This window comes from Meriones unguiculatus, chromosome 15 (genome assembly GCF_030254825.1).
Source record: "Meriones unguiculatus strain TT.TT164.6M chromosome 15, Bangor_MerUng_6.1, whole genome shotgun sequence".
Lineage (NCBI taxonomy): Eukaryota > Metazoa > Chordata > Mammalia > Rodentia > Muridae > Meriones > Meriones unguiculatus.
In genome coordinates, this window is record NC_083362.1 from 6,806,783 (window position 1) to 6,827,216 (window position 20,434).

Genomic DNA, 20,434 nt, shown 5'->3' on the forward strand with positions numbered 1-20,434 from the left:
CCAGGCTGCCCCGCGCGCGACGGCAGTTCGGCCACGTCCCTGGCCACGTCGCGCTCGCTCCCGCCATCTTTCGCCGCTTCCTCTCTCAGGGGCTGTCGCCGCGTCCTGAGTCGCTGCCGAGCCCCGGGGCCGCCGTGCCGCGCCGACCGCCGCCGCCATGAACATCTTCCGGCTGACTGGGGACCTGTCCCACCTGGCGGCCATCGTCATCCTACTTCTGAAGATCTGGAAGACGCGCTCCTGTGCGGGTGAGCGGCCGCCGGGGCGAGGCGCGTGGGGCAGGAGCGCTCGGAAGGACCCGTTCGGCCCTCGGCGGCTCCAGTGCCTGTGCGGGGCTTGCGGTGGCCGGACACACCCCCTCCTGCTGGCCCGGCGGGCATCGGAACCCCGCCCGGCGTGCTCACGGGCTGAGGTGGCCGGCGCAGCTCCGGGCCCCCCGTTCTGCGCTCGGTCCGCCCGCGAACTTGCTCCGTCCGGGCGCGGAGAGCGCTAGCGTAACTGCCCCCGGGTCCTGCTGGATCTGAAAAGTTCAGGCCGGGATCTGTGGGGCTCTGGTAGGCGTGTCCCTCTCCTTGGGCTTTTTGGGGAGCCTCTGAGTCCTCGGGAATCAGTGGGAGACTTGCACGGGGAGGATGCGTAGGACTGCGGGCGAGCAGGGCCTGACGTGGCAGCCAGGCCACCCGCGAAGGTGGGGCTGGCTGGAAAAGGGCATCCTGCAGTTCGTCCTGTTCTCTTCAAGGACTGGAGCAGGGGATGGAGTGGGGGAGGCAGGATGGTGTAGGGTCCGGCCTGTGCTTACATCTGAATGAGCTACAACTGGAGTCCTGGGGTTCACCCGTCATAAAAAGAGATGCAAGTCCTTCAAGTGACTTGCTTGGCTTAGCTTCATGTTACTTTGAGAAGCAAACTGGTTTTGTGTTTTGTTGTTGTTGTTTTGTGCTTTTTTTAAATCTTGAGTGCGGCCGTCTAATAACTGGTCCTCTTACCACTGCCAGCGCTGGGTACCACAGAGACCACGTCACCAGTGAGTTGGCCCATGGGCCTCTCCCGAAGTCCGTGCCTATTTCGTTTGAGTATTGCAGAGAGGCAGTAGGATGAACTTTCCTCACCTAGTAGCTGTGGATTTCTGCGTTTCATTAAATAGTAGGAATCTTCCAAGTTTTAGATAATTTCTTAGTGAATGTGATGGTGCTTGCCTGTAATCCCAGCCCTTGAGAGGCAGAAGCCTGAGGATGAGGAATTCAAAATCAGCATGGACTATATGAGGCCCTGTCTCCAAAAACAACACCCCCCCCCCAAAAAAAAAAACAACAATTAATTGTCTAATTAGTTCATTAAATACAGTTAAAAAGTATTGTCCTTAAACTTAATGCTATGGCTTGAAAGGAAATGGCTTTGTAAACTGAAATTTAAATTATTTTTTGGAGACAACAGAAAAAAGGTGGGTGACCTGGGTGATGGAAAAAAAAACAACCCATCTGGCTTATTAGTAAACACTACCCCTTTGACTCTGCTCTCTGAAGGTTTCCTCTCTCCCTGGAACATAGTAGCGATCCAGGAAGTAAGCATAACCAAAAAAGACCTTTGATCAGTCAAAGTAGATGTTTCAAAGTCCTTGTACTGAAACTGGCCAGTTTGACTTGGAGGTAAGGTGAGAAGCTCAGGTGTGTGATCTGTAACAGCAGCAGAGTCATTGCTGCCATTGTGATAGGTGTGTGTTAGGTAATCAGCTTAGTGTTTCATACGGCCATCTCGGGTAGTCCTTAAACTAACAGTGTGGGCAGCTCCCCGTCCGGAACCGGGGCTCAGGGAGGTAAGCAAGGTTTTGATGAAGCCAGGATTGAAACATAAGCAGTAATTAGTAATTGGGGATTTCAAATTAACACTTGCTTTGGCCTAAGCAGTTTTAGTCTGCACATTTGATGCCAGTGGTTTAGGTATTTTTGTTGTGTTCCGCTTGGATACTACTTTTAGTCTGTAGCTTTCCTTCAAAATCTCTGTGTCTCTTTATCATCTTTCTTATGTTCTTCTGCCAAGTAAAGATGTATTTTGTTTTTAGTTGTGTGACTGCTGGTTCCTGTGCAAGCCAGAAGAAGACATCATATTCCCCTGGACCTGGAGTCACAGGCAGTTAGGAGCTGCCCAATGTGCTGAGAACTCACCTCAGGTCCTTTTCAAGAGCAGTACATCCTCTTAAAGGCTGGACCATCTCCTCAGCCCCCAGAAATTGAAGTTTGTTTGTTTATTCTTTGTGTGCCTGTGTGAGTTTACCGAAAGTGCAAAAGCCCCTGGAGACCAGAGAGGGTTTCAGATCCTCTGGAACTAACATTATAAGCAGTTATAAGCCACCATGTTGTTGCTGGAAACTGAACCCAGGTAGCCTGCAGGAGCAGCAAGTGACCCTAACTGCTGAGTTGTCTCTGCAGCCCCCATAAGTAGAATTCTTTTTCTTGTTGTTTTTGTGTGCTGTGCTTGTTTGTTTATTTTTGTTTTTTAAGACAGGGTTTTTCTGTGTAGCCTTGGCTGTCCTTGGCTTTGTAGACAGGCTGGCCTGGAACTCACAGAGATCTGCCTGCCCCTGCTTCCCTCAGTGCTGGGATTACAGGTGTGCGCCACCACACCAGGCTTATAAATAGAATTCCTTTTTTTTTTTTTAAGATTTTTTTTTTTTTATTATGTATACAATGTTCTGACTGCATATACACCGGAAGAGGACACCAGGTCTCATTATAGATGGTTGTGAGCCACCGTGTGGTTGGTTGCTGGGAATTGAACTCAGGAACTCTGGAAGAGCAGCCAGTGCTCTTAACCTCTGAGCCATCTTTCCAGCCCCATAAGTACAATTCTTAATGGAACTTTAAGCAACAAGGAAAAAGGAAGTGGGGTTGCTATTTAATATTCATTGTTTTCATGGGAGATTAGAGCATTAAGGAAAACAGTATTTCAGCTGAATTGCCAAGATGAGAAAGTAAATGGGTAAGCGAAGTTCTTGTGTGTTTCTCAAGTATCTCTTGGATACTTAAACTGTCCTCACTCTTTGGACCCAGGAACCTCTTTATCCTGCTGCTATATAAAATATCCTGACCTTTCAAAAGTGAAAATCACCAAGATCATTTATTCAGATTAAATGCTCACTTGTTCTAGTTGCTTTGCTTTTTCATGCTGACTAAAAACAGTTGTTTAGAGACTTGAAAGAGGAAGAACTTTGATCAGATTTTCTCAAATATCTGGAACCTGAGCCATGTCTGCCCAGGTGATGTTTCTCATAAAATCGGAGCTCACGTTAGGGTTTCAACACCAGTGCTGAATACTTGAGCAGCCCCTAAACCGCAGGACGTCTTCCCTAAGGGGAAGATGAGGCAGGCTAGTAAGGAAGCTGGACAGTGCATATTGAGCAGTCAATGCTGCCGCAAACTTGGAATCCTGTTTCAGCCTCCCAAGAGCTAGGATTGCAGGTGCATGGACACTCCAGGCTTTAAGGACCTGGTTTATAGTCGGGGCCAGTGAGATGGAGTATCTTGAATATAAACTCTGTGGCTGTATCTGTTGTCACCACAGAGGGAAATGTCAGTGAGGTGTAGAGAGTGTCTTCTGTTCCTGAACTGCCAGGCAGCCATCACGGTCAAGCTGTCTCTTTTAGGGTGTCACTTTTTTGTCCTATTCCCTTATCTACAGTACCTTGGAAAAAGAAGCCATGATATCTACTTATTTATGGTACTGGAGTTTGAACCCAGGGCCTCTGTGAAGTCAAGCAAGTGCTCTACCAGCGAACTTCTCCTATGGGCTGACAGTCACTATCAGTGCTGTGCCCTGCATTAAAATGACTAGAGTCCTGAGACCGGTGACCTCCAGCTTGCCTCTTATGTTCACTTTCCTCCTAGCCATTATGTAGGTTGTAAACCCTTCCACCTATCAAATGTGTCAGGAGCAACTGTCCCTGTCGTTCACATAACTGAGTAGTTTTTATATTTGAAGCAAATAGAAAATACTTTTTCTTTCTGGTATTGGGGATTGAACCTAGGACCTCGTGACCTTGTGCATGCTGGTTAAGCTCTTATCCTTAGCACTGTATTTTCCAATGGTAACACTTATTTTTGTTGTTGTTGTCATCATGACGGAGTATTTGAAGTTTTTGTATCCCATTCCTAGCTTCCTCCTCGAGCTGTTTCCTATGTTCCTTTGAGGACTGGTCTCTTAGTAATCGTGTCATGCATTGATTGACCACTCTGTGTGCACAGCACCGAGACAACGAAGAGCAGCAGATGGCAGCAAAGTTTCTGCTCTCAAAGCTGCAATGGCAGAACCCTTGGTTCTATGCCTGCATTTTATGAACTGGGTGTGGCAATGCACCCTGTATTCCTAGCATCCTAGAAGAGATAGGAGACCTAGGAGTTCAAAGCCATCTTTGGCTGTGAAGAACCTCAAGAGAATAAAGATGAAGCTGCGGTGGAAGCAACTTATCTAACGTGTGAGGCCTGGGTTTGAGCCTTAGCATTGCATAAAGAAAGGTGCAGGCAGGTCAAGTGAGATGGCAAATCGTCTGAAGAGGTACAGACATAGGAGTCAAGCCCTAAGGGCAATGACTGTGAATGTGAAGTGGAAGAAGGGACTCCAAGGACACCTCCTGTGTCTCCCCAACAAGAAGTGTAAAGACTGCAGAGGAAAAGACTGAATATGTAGCCAAAGATAGCCTTGAACTTCTTATTGCCTCCACCTCAGAGTTTTGGGATCACAGGCATACAGTGTTGTGCCCAGCTTATGGAATACTGGGTTTTGTGCTTGCCAACCAAGCACTCTTATCACTGAGCCACAAAGCACTGTCTGTAGATAAGAGATGTTTGTGTAGAATTTCTAACAACAAAAACTGTAAACAGTGTAAACAGGGTCATCCCTGAAGCTCACTTGCTGTTCAGAGTTCAGTTCTCAGCACCCACACAGGTGGCTCACAAAGTACTGGTAGCTCCACTCCAGGGGCTCTGATGCCCTCTTCTGTCCTCCATGTACACGCACACAAATACACACACGCACACACAAATAAAACCTGGAAAATATAGAAATCTACAAAAATAAGTGTAAATCTAGGAAGAATTATAAATAATTCACATGTTCAATGGTCTTAATTTTTGTTATGTCTACACTGGAATATTGCATACATTAGACAGGATGGAACCAGAAATGTGTGTTTTCATAGCAGGAAGAGATGATTCCAAGATATGAGTTCGCAGAACAGGTTGTAAAACACAAGGTTACTTTAAAGGGTAAAAATATATATGGTACACATCCAAACACAAATGGAAAGGGAGCTTTTAAGTGGCTGGAGAGGAGGCTCGGCAGTTAAATCCCCTGATGTTCACTTCCCAGCACCTACGTGGGGGCCAACACTGACCTGTAACTCCAGCTCTAGGGAGTCGGACTGCTTCTGGCCTCCATAGGCGCCAGGCACTTACACACATAAAACTAACTCAGTTTTTTAAAGGGAGGGCCCTTAAAACAGCTCACACAGTCATATTTAAAATGAAGGTGGAAGGCTGAAGACTAGGACCGAAGAGATAGCTGTCATTGAGAGCACTTTCTGCTTTTCTAGAGGACTCAGGTTTGGGTCTGATACCCTCTTCTGACCTCTGAGGGCACCTGTACTCATGTGTACTTAGCCCACAAGCAAAGATATGTGTTATTAAAAGTAATAAAGATAAATCTTTTAAAAGAGAGAGAAGGACCTTATTGTTTTTGTTTTTTGACATAGCATTTCTCTGCTTGTAGTCTTGGCTGTCCTGGAACTCAGAGATCCTCTTGTCTCTGTCTCCCTGAATATTAAGATTACAGGCATGTGCTACCACCACACCTGGCTTAACCTTACACTTTAACCTGTTTGAAAAGTTTTAATGATTGGCTTGGATCTAAAAAAAATCCAGCAAAGTAGTATGTAGGAAGAACTGTCATTTCTCAAGTATTCACAACAGCATGTATACTCTAAAGCACTCTCCTCTTCTTTTCAGTACTCCAACAAGTTAGTGTAATGTGTCCCTCCTGACAAGTGTAGAAAATGGAGTTAGGGTGGCATATAATAGGTCCAGCCGTACCCTGCATCCCAACTGAGTTTGTACATAGACCCTCTGGTTCTGGTTCCCAGTCCATCCCTCTTCCTGCTGAGAATCTAACCCAGAGCCTTTCTTGTCCTTGATTGGGTTTTTGAGACAGAAGGTACCAGCCACCATGTAGCCTAGGCTGGCTTTGAACTCTGATCTTCCTGTCTTAGCTTCCTGATTACAGACAAGCTTGGATTGCAAGCTTGTTCTGCCATGCCTGGCTCTGAGACAATTCTTTTTTTGTTTGTTTGTTTGGTTTTATTTATTTCATTCTTTTGTTTTATGTTTTGATCCTTTTCTTTTTTTAATATATAATTTATTTAACTTTATTTTATGTGCATTGGTGTAAGGGTGTCAGATCACCTGGAACTGGAGGTACAGACAATAATTGTGAGCTGCCATGTGGGTGCTAGGGAGTTGAGCCTGGGTCCTTTGGAAGAACCGACAGTGCTCTTAACAACGGAGCCATCTCTCCAGCCCCTCTGAGGCAATTCTTAAGTAGTGAGTTATGGAGCCCAGGGTCAGATCATGAGTTTTAAAAGAATGCCCAAACTGGTGGCAGTGCACACTTGTAATCTTAACACTTGGAGAGGTGGAGGTAAGAGGATGAAGACTTCTAGACCAGTTTTGACTCCACAGCAGATTCAGGGTCATCCTGGGCTATTTGTATCTTAACACTTGGAGAGGTGGAGGTAAGAGGATGAAGACTTCTAAACCAGTTTTGACTCCACAGCAGATTCAAGGTCATCCTGGGCTATTTGTCCCTAGCAAAAGAAAAATATATTCTTAGATTTATTTTATGTGTATGAGTGCTCTGTCTGCATGTATACCTGTGTGCAAGAAGAGGGCACATTATATCACATTATAGATTGTTGTGAGCCACCATGTGGTTGCTGGGAATTGAACTCAGGACCTCTAGAAGAAGAGACCGTGCTCTTAACCACTGATCCATCTCTTCAGCCAGAAAAGATAGTCTTAAAAAAATTGAAATATCCAGATGCTTTGAGAGCATCTTAGTGGTACAGCCTTTCCAGGTGGCTCGACCCACATTGCTTGGTGGCATCCCTGCTGTTATTAGGATCTCCTTTGCTTGGGTAAGGCATCTGTTCTATAGGCAGGAATGTCAGAAACCCATCTTTGAATCTTGGTTGTAATTTAAAGTCCTGTGGGCCCAAGTGTGGAGACATGTGCTTACCGAGCTTAGTGGAGAAAGGCAAGAATGAGCGATACTCACCTGACAAGTTTTGCTCTTGACTAGCTGTCAGGTGCATTTGGTACCAGGATGTGTGTGTGAAGGCTGACAGAGTGTTGTTACATGATTGCCTTGGAGCTTTTTGGTCCAAGATCAGGTTGGTATTGCCTGAGATTATAGCTCAGTAGTAAGGTGCTTGCCTAACATGAGGCTCTGGGTTTGCTCCTCAGGACTGCAGGTAGGTAGACAGAAAGAGAGAGAGAGACTGCAGATTCATCAATGGGCAAAAGATAGCAGCTGTTTCATTCCTCTCCTACCCCAGGAGATTCATGCCAGTCCCTCTCCTGTCTTGAGCTTCAGATTGCTTCCTTATGTGAAGATGAGACACCTTTTCAGTGGTGGAGAGAAAAGCTGCCACTTGCTGGGGAGAATAGTCGCTGCATCCTGTAAGCATCTTACATTCCCAGATGCTAGTTTTTGTGTGGATTCCCATCGCACAGACCGCCTGGCCTCTCCTTGGCTCACCCAGGGAGACTCACTCCTCCGGCTGGTAGTAAATTAGTGCAGAGCCCAGAGCGTATTATCTATCTACCGTCCTGGAGACACAGTATGACTCAGATTCTTGGAAAGTTTCATCTGGAATAGCACACAGTGAGACTTTGCCCATGACATGAAGATGAAATAAATTACATTTTCTTTTGAGCATGGGCAGCACAGGAAATACTGAATGCAGTGAGACATAACTTCCACAAGAGAGTCTATCTAGTGGAGGTTTGCATAGGGTACAGGAACCAGATCATCAGACTGTGCGAGAGTGTGTGAGGCCAGAGGAGCAGCTCACCTGAGCTGTTTGTCTTCCGCCGTTTTTGAGACACTGTCTCTTTATTCTCCACTGCATAAGCCAGGCTGTCTGGTCTGTGAGCTTCCAGGGATTCTCCCCCGTCTCCATCCCCATCTCCCAGTAAAAGTGCTGTGATCCCAAATGCTTGCTACTCTGCCTGGCTCTGCATGGGTTCTGAGGGCCCTCTCGCTTGCATGACGAGTGGTTGCTCTGCCGAGCCAGCTCCGTGGTGTGTCTTAAGTCTATGGGGAAGCCAAGGCAGCAGCTGGTGTGAAGTGCCTGCTGAGTGAATCAGCAGCGCCAAGGCAGGGTGTCTTCATGTCCCCATGGAGGTGATGGTTCTTTACTTGGGTCTCAGGGCAGTGGTGAGCTGACTTGGCTTTTAGTGCAGGAATGCTGAAAGTGATTTTAACTGGTGCCAAAGCCCCATTGGAATAAACCCATTTTTGGCAAACTGCTTGTCTTGTACTATTTTATTGGAAATACTGGAAAGAACCATATAGCAAATGAAGTGGAAAATTCTCAGGCTTCACTAGACATTCTGTAGAACCTGTCTGCTGCTTCTGTCTCCATCGTGTTCTCACTCCAGTGTTTAGTATCTGCCTTGACGTTTGTCCTCTGTAATGTTAATCTCTGATAGAAAGCGGTCCCCATATCTGAGGAAAGCAGTCAGCAGCAGGTTGGCTGCCCAGCTCTGCCCTCCCTGCCCATTGGTGGAAGCAGAGTCAACTTTTCTTCTTTCCAATGAGGAGTGTTTGGGAAGGAGCTTGTTACTCATGGTGAGGAAGTGCTTACCCGCAGGCTGTACTTTCTGTAAGCCATCAGTGACCTGAGAGCGTCAGAGTGCGCACACCTTGTTCCACAGGGTGCAGTGAGGGAGGGTGAGGTGAGATTTCTACTGGGTCCGTGCTCAGCGCTGCATAATGGGTAGTGTGCCCTGCGGGTGGTCCGGTTCTGACACCAGTCACCTTCCAGTTATCGTAAATTGCTCAGTCCTCACCATCTTGAAATTCACAGAGCCTGTGTGCAGATGTCGGTGTCTGAAAGGTCACCTGTACAGTTGTGTTCTGGTCTCCCCCATGTGGGCTGCTGCCCTACTCAGCGGGTGGGAACAGGGTGGACCAGTTTTTATTTTGTATTGTTTTGAGTCAGGGTCTTCCTGTGTAGCTCAGGAAGGCCTTGAACTCAGTCTTCTTGCTTCCCAAGTGTTAGGATTTCAGGCTTGTGCTAGCATAGCCAGCATGTGAAGGTCAAGACAGTGGGATGCCGAATAGCAAGCAGCTGTTTGAGCTCCGTCTTTAGAGGGCACATGCACATGTCTTGGAGTATTGGCCAAGTTCAACGGAGTCACTTTCCTACCATCTTCGACCCTAGAAGGACAAGTTGATAAAGCCCAGAAGGAGTGTTATAAGAAAGGAAAACTAATTTTCTCTGGCTTAATCAATTGTCCCCATACCTGGGCCTTTGACCCCAAGTACCCTTTTTCCCTGTCTGCACTTTCTGTCTAGGGTGATGTCAGGAGCCAAAGTTCTTCCCCAAGGCAGTGCTAATGCTCACCTTTTGTTTCCTCAGGCATTTCTGGGAAAAGCCAGCTTCTGTTTGCACTGGTCTTCACAACTCGTTACCTGGATCTTTTTACTTCATTCATTTCATTATATAATACGTCTATGAAGGTACAGTATGACATTAACTCCAATGCATTTTATTATATAATATGTCTATGATGGTATAATGGGATATCAGCTCCAGTGCATTTTATTTTATGTCTACAAAGGTATGGTATGACATCAGCTCCAGTGCATTCATCTACCATGTGCACACCTGTGAGAACTGTTAGCCTTTTTTTTTTCTATTTAAAATCTTCCAAGTAGCTACGTATGCTGTTGTTTAATTTTTTTTTTCATTTTCAGTGTGTATATATGTAAACTCAGACATGCATGTGCTGTGGTACCCTTGTGGCCAGAGGGCACTTTTGGGGAAAAGTTCTCTTCTTCCACCCAACTTGGGTTGTCAGGCTCAGTTGGCAAGGGCTTTACCTACTCAGCCATCTCACTGGTATGTTAGTGTGTATGTGTCTTTCTATCTCCCTGTAGAGGGTTGAACTTTTTTCACACATCTGCAGTGTACCTTTCTCAGATGACTACGTACAGAGTATTTTTCCATAGAGACCACTGGGCATACTCTACTTTTGTGTGTGTGTTTGTTTTTCTTCTGTTTTTGTTATTCGTTATAACTTAGGGGTTTTGTTGTGACATTTGTACACATGTACATGATGTATTTCGGTCAGAGTCACCCCATTGCACTCTCTTGCCCCCTTCTGCTAATCCCTCTCCTCTTCCTCTTCCCAACCAGATCCACGTCTGCTTTCATGTGTCTGTGCTCTCTTTTATTGGATAGTGCTGGCAATTGACTCAGGCCCTCAGCTTCTGCAAGCGCGTTACAGCATTGCTCCAAGAATGTGGTTTGGAGCCCCCTCTCCCCAACACTTTGAGTTTGAAAGTATCTTATAAGTTTAGGGTAGTGGGTATGCAGTGTTTGGGTTTATGATCTTTGCTAAAAAAACAAATTTGAGGGCCAGTAAGGTGGCTCAATAGGCATGGGGCCTTGCCACCAAGACTGACAACATGAATTCACACCAGGGGACTCTTTGGTGGAAGAAGAGAACCAAGTCCAACAAGCTATCCCTTAACCACCACAGGTGCGCCCGCACACGCGCACAAAGACATATACCAAATAAATAAATGTTTAAAAAATTAAGGAAAAAAAAACAAGTTTGAGTCACCTGTGATCTTTGGGTTCTGAACTCTAGTAATCAGGAAATCAGCTGCCTTAAAAATGGCTAGATTGAGCCAGATGGTGGTGGCATACGCCTTTAATCCCAGCACTCAGGGAGGCAGAGGCAGGCGCATCTCTGAGTTTGAGGCCAGCCTGGTCTACAGAGTGAGTTCCAGGAGAGCCAGAGCTATACAGAAACCCTGCCTCAAAACAACAACAACAACAACAACAAAAAAGCTAGGGGAACAGCTCAGTCTGTAAAATGCTTCTCATGTAAGTGTGAGGACCTCAGTTTGATCCCCAGCACCCATATAGGTTGGGCATGGCAGCACCCACTTATAATCTCTGCTTCACAGAGGTAGAGACAGGAAGAGCACTAGAGCTCGGTGTCCTGCCAGCCAAGCCTACTGCTGAGTCCCTTATCTCAAGGAACTTTGGCTGGAGAGAGTGCAGCGTTGAAGAGTACGTGCTCCTCCTGTGGAGAGCCTGAGTTCAATTCCTAGCACTCACATCAGGAGCCTCACAATGGGTTGTAGCTCCAGCTCCACGGGCTCTGGCTTTCTTGTGGCTTCTGTTGGGCATCCCTGCACACATCATATACTTGCACAGACATACACATAAATAAAATAACCCATCAACAAGCAAACACCCAAAGTTGGCTTCTGTCGTGCCTATGCAGGTACACAAATAGACCTGGATGGATGCACATACACAGAATGGCTAGGTTTCTGTTTGTCTGAGTAAGATAAAACTGCGGTGCTGGAGATGGGGAGTCAGAATCCTTTCTTCATACTGAGGCCCAGCTGTGGGTCACAGGCAGGGCCCTAGAAAGCTCCCAGCTGTGAGAAGTCTAGGCTGGGTATGATCCAGAGGTGCCTCAGTGTGGGTGTCCATAATGTATGTGCTTTCTTCATTACACATGCAGATCAACAATTTTAATACCATGTTGACTATTTACGAATATAAACACATAATGAGGGGCTGGGAACTGTAATGTCATTAAGGGCTTTTAATAAGGACTTGGTGATTACCCTCATTTTCCCATTAAGTCATTTGCCCCAATGTTTTCCTAATTCAGTTTTTCAAGTTGTAGCCTAGGGAAAAGGAATAACTAGGCAGTGTGGTCCCTATCCCAGCCATCTCTATTCATGATTGAAATCTGCTGTTTGATTTTTAGACCTGCGCGTCTGCAGTTTACAAATTGATGTAATTTCAGTATTTCAGGCTTTTCCTTGGGGCTGGGTGACCTTTTGAAGATGAAAGAACACAGGACTCAGTTGTGAGTCCTTGAACAGTCCTTTTGCTCTATACAAAATGTTGCTGTCTTGGAGGCAGAAGTGTCTGGGGAGATGGCCCTTCAGTTAAGAGCACTTGCTGCTTTTGCAGAGGCCAGGAGTTCAGTATCCGGCACCCACAGCAGCCTGTGGTTCCAGCTCCAGGGGACCTGATTCTGTTTTCTGGCCTTTGCATGCATATAAACGTTTGTGTGCACACACACATATTACATAAATCAAAAATAAAATAAATTTTGGAGCTCAAGAGATGACTCATCAGTTAAAATGTTAAGTTCATGCTGCTTTTTACAAATTGTTCAAGACTTAGTTTATGCATGTGTGCTTTGGCTGTATTTATGTAAGTACACCACATGTGTGTCTAATGCCAGAGAGATCAGAAGAAGGCATTGGATCCCATGGGGCTGGAATTACAGATAGTGGTGAACTGCCACATGGGTGCTGGGAATTGAAGCCAGATCCTCCAAGAGAGCAGCCATGTTCTTAACCAAGTCCTCACCCATGCTGCTCTTACAGAGGACACCAGTTCAGTTCCCAGCACACATCTTGTCGCCTGTCACTTCAGATCCAGGGAGTCTGATACCTCCTGGTCTGCAGGTAGTACACGGAAGTGCACAAACTCACAGTCAGACCCAGGCTCATAGTAATTAAAAATAACATTTGGTTAAAAATAATGGCAAGGACAGATGGCTTAGTGGATTAGGTCATGTGTTGCCCTTGCAGAAGACCTAAAGTCTGTAATTCCAGTCCAGGGACGTCAATCCCTTCTGCCCTTGGAGAGCACCAGACAGGCATATGCAGTGTGTGTGTGTGTGTGTGTGTGTGTGTGTAGGCAAAACACTTAAAACATTTAAAAATCTAAAATAATCTTCAGATAAACAAACAGAAGTAACTTTTGGCATTTCTTTGCTACAATACCTGACTGAATTTTAAAGCAACAATCCAAATATTTATTGTCAAAGTAACACAATGTTCGAAATTTTTTTATGTTCATTTACTTTGTGTACATCTATGAGTGTAAGTTTAACCTGGATTACAGTGTTTATCTTTTAAAAAAAAGCTAGTCAAAGGAGCATTGGCCAGAAGCCCTTGGTTCAGAGCGCCACTGAGCTTTGCATTCTTCCCCTCTAAAGCTGCACTGTTGGAGCTTAAGATGAGGTTAAAGCCTATCTATTTGAAAGTTCCTTATAGTTTTAAAACATATGCTTAAGATTTGCTCCAGCTAGCCTATTTGTAGCTATAAATGCAAGAAAAACAAAGCTGATATTCACACAAAGGCTTTAACATGTTCACAGCAGCTAGTCACAAGCTTCCAACAGGAAACAGGTCACCCCCCTTTAGCTGGCGAATGAGTAAGCAGACTCTGATGCACCTGTGTTCCCTCCTCTGCCCAGCCCAGTGGAGGAAATGGGCTAGAGATAACGGCTCGGTGGATAAGAGTGCTTGCTGCTCAGTCGTGAGGCCTGGAGTTCAAATCCCAGCACCCACATTTGGCAGCGTGCACCAGGTTGTAACTCCAGCTTTAGGGGATCTGATGCCCTCTTCTGGTCTCCATGGGGACATTCTCACACATACACATACAGAAATAAAAAAAATTGTGTTGATCTCTAAAGAAGAGGGAAATTACTAATGTATGTAGCAGCTTCAGCTAGCTCTTAGTCACATTGTGCATCTGAAGAAGCCAGGTTTGAAAAGCAATGTGTTGTTTCACTTCACTCATGTGCCATTCTAGAAGAGGCAAGGCTGTGAGCAGAACAGGAGGGGCCAAACTAAAGCCTTGAGAGGACTTAATCACAAAGAAGCAACAGGGTAGGATTGGGGGTGACAGAACTGCCCTGTGTCCTGATTGTGTGACTCAGGAGTATGCACATGCACAAGCCAAAAGTAAGTGAGAGTATGTGTGCGTTTGCATGTGCGTGTGCGTGCGTGTAAGTGTAAGTTGTACTATCTGGGTGGTAGCGATGGTGTTTAGAAACAGTTGCAGTGTGCTGCTAACCAGGCGTCTCTCCTTTGTCTAGCTTATCTACATTGCCTGCTCCTACGCCACCGTGTACCTGATCTACATGAAATTTAAGGCCACCTATGATGGAAATCATGATACCTTCCGAGTGGAGTTTCTGGTGGTTCCTGTGGGAGGCCTCTCATTTCTAGTCAATCATGACTTCTCTCCTCTTGAGGTTGGTTAAGGGATTATTTAGTGGTGACATCTGGGTCCCTACATAAAAAGGCCTGTGACAGAAATGGATTCTTGTTGGTTTGTTTTCCTGTCTTTGTCTTTGCTGTTTGACAGACTCCTGGTATAGTTTACATAGATTGGTAGATTGGAATTAAACCACCCAGCACTTGGGTATCTGCTGAGTTTATTGCTGGATGTTCCTCCAAATTAAGCCTGGTGTGTACATGCCTGTCACCCCAGTACTTGGGAAGTAGAGACAAAAGGATCAGGGGTTCAATGTCACCCTCAGTTATATAGTTTGAGGCCAGTGTGGGCTATATAAGATCTTTTCTTAACAAAGAAAGCAGGGCATGAGAAGAGCGTGTGGACATACAGAGCCAGTGCTCCTTGACTTCCAATGGGGGACGGGGCGTGACCATTTGTTAATAAACTTGTTAGCTGAAAAAACAATTACTATAGCTGGCTTACCAACCCAGCACATTGTGGACGGTTGTTTCCTGTTGATGCAGGTGAGGCACGGGGTGACCGGGCTCTGCAGCATATTGCTGCCCAGCGCCACAGTGTAGCCCACAGCCCCAACAGGTGAACAGTTAAGTGTGCTTTCTATTTAGTGTAAGGCAGAGCCATCTAGAGTGAAAAAGTACAGTCAGTTGGCGGAGAATCAGTAGAAAGCAGGATGGGTTGGGGACCCTGGATCTAGGGTGGGACAAGGCCACTCAGGAACATCTTCCATGTGGATTCCTGGTAGTCAAGATCATGATAGTTCCCAGCTTACCCAGCCCATCAAGCCTCTTGCATGCTGTTGGCCACCCTGTCTTTTTTTTTTTTTTTTTTTTGAATAGTTAAAATGCTTTATTGTATACAGCTGGGATGCAATAAAACATTTTTTTAAATTATTAGTTATATTTTATTAACTGTATCCCATCTGTATACTGCTCCCTCATTCCCTCCCAATCCCACCCTCCCTCCCTCCCTCAGCTGCTCCCTGCCCCTTTCCAAGTCCACTGATAGGGGAGGACATCCTCCCCTTTCGTCTGGCCCTGTTTTATCAGGTATCTTCAGGGCTGGCTGCAAAGCCCTCCTCTGTGGCCTAGCAGGACTGCCCCTCCCTTGGGGGTTGGGGAGGTCAAAGAGCCCGCCATTGAGTGCCTGTCAGAAATAGTCCCTGTTCCCCTTACTATGGGAAACCAATTGGTTACTGAGCTACCACGGGCTTCGTCCGAGCAGAGGTTCTAGGTTATATCCATACATGGTCCTTGGTGGAGTGTCAGTCTCAGAAAAGACCCTGTGCCCAGATATATTTGGTCCTTGTGGAGCTCCTATCCTCTCCACGTCATACTAACTCCCCTTCTTTCATGTGATTCCCTGTACTCTGCCAAAGGTTTGGTTAAGACAGTAGACAGTATCTGCTTTGAAACACTGCTAGGTAGAGTCTTTCAGATGCCTTCTGCGGCACCCTGTCTTGTAGGGGGTGGCTGGTTGCTCCTCCCAGCTGAAGCCATCTGTCTTTTAGATCTTATGGACCTTTTCCATCTACCTGGAGTCCGTGGCCATCCTTCCACAGCTCTTCATGATCAGCAAGACCGGCGAGGCTGAGACCATCACCACCCACTACCTCTTCTTTCTGGGCCTCTACCGGGCTCTGTACCTCGTCAACTGGATCTGGCGTTTCTACTTCGAGGGGTTCTTTGATCTCATTGCTGTGGTGGCCGGTGTCGTCCAGACCATTCTCTATTGCGACTTCTTCTATCTGTACATTACAAAAGGTAGGTCAGTACTCCTGCAGTCTTAGGAGTGGCCTCTGTCAAGGCTTGCTGGCCCAGCTGCCTTCTTGGCACACTGTTAAACCACAAGAGCACTTGGCTTGGCTGTCGCTTTCACGGTTTCAGCAAGTGGTGCATTTTCATTGCAAAAAGTCTGCTCGGGCTGAAGCCGTAGCTCAGTTGGTAGAGGGCTTGCCTAGCATGCTCCACACCCTGGGTCTAAGCCTCAGCACTGCAGAAGACCAGTGCATGGTGATTCTAGCCTAGGAGGTGGAGACAGGAAGGTCAAGGGCATTCTTAGGTACATTTCCACTTGGAGGCCAGCTTGCCTGCATGAGGCTCTTCCTCCAAACAAGATAAACAGAAACCACACAGGGTCGGTCAGGACTAAAATTTCTGACAGGCACCTGAGCGCTTACCACTCAGTTTCAGTAAGGGCCTCAGTAGACAGTTTCAGGTGTCTGCGCCCACAGACATGGGATGGAAACATCGTGTGAGTCTGTGGCCTGCCCCTCCGTTCATGTCAGGAAACAGAACTTACACAGGGTTTTCTAAGCTCACATGTACTTTCCCAGACTCCATATGTCAGTGTTCAGGGTTTGCTGTTCCTGCCGTGAAGATCCAGTGGTTAACTCAACATCCTTATCTAGGTATATTTTTACATCTGTATAAATGTAGGACATACAGATTTTCTAGCTGTCTTATGAAAATTATCTGTGGTCCTTGCTCAGCAAAAAGATACATATCTATGCTGATGGGTGCAGATTCCTGCAGACAACTGAGAGCACAGACCCAGCCTTGGCTCCGTGCCAAGCAGCCCAGTTCCTAATGGTGGGCCTGCTCTTTGTCAGAGCCAATGTCTTAACTTTGGTTTTTTTCTTAAGACAGGGTCTCACTATGTAGCACAGGTTAGCCTAAGACTTGTACTCTTGCTACTAAACCTCCTGAATGCTGGGATATACTGTCGTTTGTGTTTTAATGTCTAATTGCAAGACACTGTTCCATAAACTATCTTGTAGGTATACTAGGGAAGCATCGAAACATGAGCTTTGACTGACACGTTGGCACATATGTGTAATCTCAGTATTCAGGAGGCTGATGCAGAAGGATCTTGAATTTGAGGCTAGCCTGGGTTACATAACAAGACCCTGTCTCAACAAAAAGGCAAAGGGTTGGTGTCATGGCTCAGTGGCTGAGAGGGCACAGTGTAACCCCTGAGTGCAGAGTTCTAGAACCGATGCACAGCCATGCACAGTATTGTGCATCTGGGGTGAAGTGTACTGTGACAAGAGAGAAGCCGGAGACAGGGGAGTTGCCAGCAGCCAGCAGGTCTTGCACAGCAGTAAACCACAAAGGTGGAAGTAGAGGACCAACACCCTAGACTCTCCTGACCTGCACACACAAACTGGGGCAACTCCTCTGCTCCCCACCTCCATCTCCCTCCTTTGTCTCTCCTTTTCACACACACACGAGCAGAAGAGAACAGCTGTGAATTAAGTTGTGCTTTTGCTTACCTTTTTTTCTTCATTTATGGTTTTGTTTTTTTTGTTTTGGGGGGTTTGTTTTTGTTGGGGGCTGTTTTTATTTCTGATTTTTTTGAAATAGTGTTTCTCTGCATATCCCTGGCTGTCCTGGAATTCACTCTGTAAACCAGCTGGCCTCGAACTCAGATCCACTTGCCTCTGCCTCCCGAGTGCTGGGGTTAAGGCGAGCACCACCGCTGCCCAGCCTGCTTTGTGTTTTTCTGTTGTTATTTCCTTGTACTTGGGCGTGTGTATGAGCTAAGGAACGGGGAGGAGACTGACCTTGCCCCCACAGGTGACCTCTTGTTTGCTTTTTTCTGTCAAATCCTAGTACTCAAGGGAAAGAAGCTCAGCCTGCCAGCGTAAGTGCCAAAGACCATCAGCCGCGTCTGCCCTTCAGGGTGCTCGGACAGGGTCTCACACAGCGAAGGCGCAGGATGCTCAGTGTGGAGAAGCAGAGCCGGCTTCTTCTGCGGCAGCCGCTCACTGGTGTCTCTGCAAGGGTGCAGAGGGAAGAGACCAGGAGGCTCTGTCTACTGCATCCTGCCTTATCTTTTTTATTACTATGTACAAAGATTTTTTTACACAAAGAAACTTAACGCTGTGTTAATAAATTCAGTGTGTAGATGAATTGGGGCAGTTCCAAAAGTGACAATTTTGTGCAGAATAAGTACAAACCTTTTTTATTTTTTGAAAATTTGTTGAGATGATCGATTCTTTGTGTCTACAGTGAAATTATACTCCTTGACACGTGGTAGATTATCCAAACATCTGTCAAATTTCCATGCTATTTATTTTCTTTTTCTTTTTTTTTTCTTTTTTTTTGCCAAAAGATGAGTTGTGTTTGTTTGAAATCTGAGACACTGTTCCATTTGATGTTTTTGTCTAAATCAGTCTTCATTGCCCTGAAGATTGTCCCTAGATGTCACAACACTACACTTAAGGTCCAGGAGGATGACTCATAAGTCCTATAGTACCCTTACCAAAACTTCCAGGTTCCCAGTGGAAACAGTTCAGCTGATGTTCACCAAATGCTCACCCTTCTCCCTGGTGAGGCGTGGCCCACAATACCCAGAGGCCCTGAGCCTCTGCCTTCTGAGTGTGGAAAGGGGTGGGGAGTTTTGGACAGAGGACTCTGCTTCTCTGAAGAACGGAACATAAATGGCTACCTGTCACTTCAGTCACAAATCCGAAAGATCACTGCAACCATGTCAGCTTCAAATGTTTTTTTCATAGCGCTTTTGGTGATAAAATGATTGACAATCTTTTTAATTGGCAGCACCAATTATCATTCCTTACATTCTTTTTAGGTTTTTTTTTTTTTCTTTTTTTTAAACTGGGCTCTTGCATGACCTATATTGTGTTAACATCCTAAATAAACATTTTTTTTTTAAACAGAATGAATGGTCTTTTCTATGAATTAGGCTTTGAAGATAATTTTAAGAACACTAGGGTTTTTCACATTTTAACTTTTTATATGATATACTGTAGATATTAGGAGTGTTGAATTCTTGTGTTAAGATGCAGCAAAAGCTCCTTAGGGTTGCACACATAAGAGGCTGGAGAGGTGACTCCCTGCTTAGGCACTTGCTGTCCTTGCAGAGTTCGGTTCCCAGGACCCACATAGTGGCTCACAACTGCCTATTGCTCCTGTTCCAGGGGATCCAGCAACCTTTTCTGGCCTTCCCGGGCACATGCATGTGTGCACCCTCACACAAATAAATGATAGTCTGGACAATTATGGGGACTCTTCATATTGATTGTGACTTCTTATATGATGCACCATAACTATTAGGAGTATCGAATACTTGTAATGTGCTGACTACAAGAACAAACTATTTTTGCTTCCTGCAATTAAAGTGGTTTGTGGAGGAAGGGAGTCGGGAGGGTTGTGTTTTTATTTACTGTGGGGTCTCTACACCGGAGTTGGCAATGCAGCTGTAGGCTTGCCTCAGAAGCCCTTTAGACCTCGCTTCTGTGCCTTGTGTTTTTGCCTTACTCGTCAGCATCCACCCCCCCTCCCCCACACACCCAGCATCCTAGCTTTGGTTTAGATTCTTGAGCCTGCTTTCCTCCTGAAACAGTCCCGAGTGGGGAATGGGTGGGAACTCAAGTCTATTTGTCAAGCTCACACCTAGGTTTCACATGTGAGACACTGGCTGGGATTGGGGACACTGCACAGAACAAGGATCCAAACCCTCAGGTTGCCAGCACCTTCTGTTGTCCTGCTACCCAAGTAGAATAAAGTTGGCAGTGGTGTCACCTGCCACTGGTGGCCGCTACAGTGACACCTTTGCAGAGTCTGGCACCTCTGTCAAGAGTGTGTGACTGCACTGTGGCCTCGAGGCGTGGCTAGATGTGGCATGTTTTTGAAGTGTGGTTTCCTAGTTAATTTCGCTTCCTAAATAAAGGTTACCAGGTAACTAACACTTTCTCTTTGAGGTTTATGGGGATTTTGTTGAGACAGGTTCTCACTGTGTAGACTAGGCTGATTGAACTCAGAGATCTGCCTGCCTCTGTCTTTCAGGTCCTAGGGTTGAAGACAGGTGCTGTCACGCCCAGCACGATATGAAAGGTTTGGGGTTTGTTGTGGCAGTTTTTAATGTAAAATAATGCAGTTTTGGACCCAGTGTAGAGTCTGGCAACTCAAGGCATAGGATTTACTCTTGACTCTGTTCTGCTCGGCTCCATAGAGAAACTCCATCTGCAGGATTTCAGAGGTTTACAAGATCCCCTGGGCCTGCAGATGGGCTCAGTGGCTAAAATTGCGTGCAGCCAAGCCTGCT

General features: G+C 46.1%; 1 protein-coding gene across 1 annotated transcript; it reads left to right on the forward strand.

The window, feature by feature from the left end:
- Positions 1-15: 15 nt before the first annotated feature.
- On the forward strand, positions 16-19,048 carry Kdelr2 (KDEL endoplasmic reticulum protein retention receptor 2). The gene is made up of 5 exons (XM_021651776.2): positions 16-248; positions 9,692-9,792; positions 14,205-14,363; positions 15,876-16,128; positions 17,980-19,048. Exons 1-5 carry the CDS (start codon positions 158-160, stop codon positions 18,012-18,014), a joined length of 639 nt encoding a protein of 212 aa, XP_021507451.1. The 5' UTR covers positions 16-157; the 3' UTR covers positions 18,015-19,048.
- Positions 19,049-20,434: the final 1,386 nt, after the last annotated feature.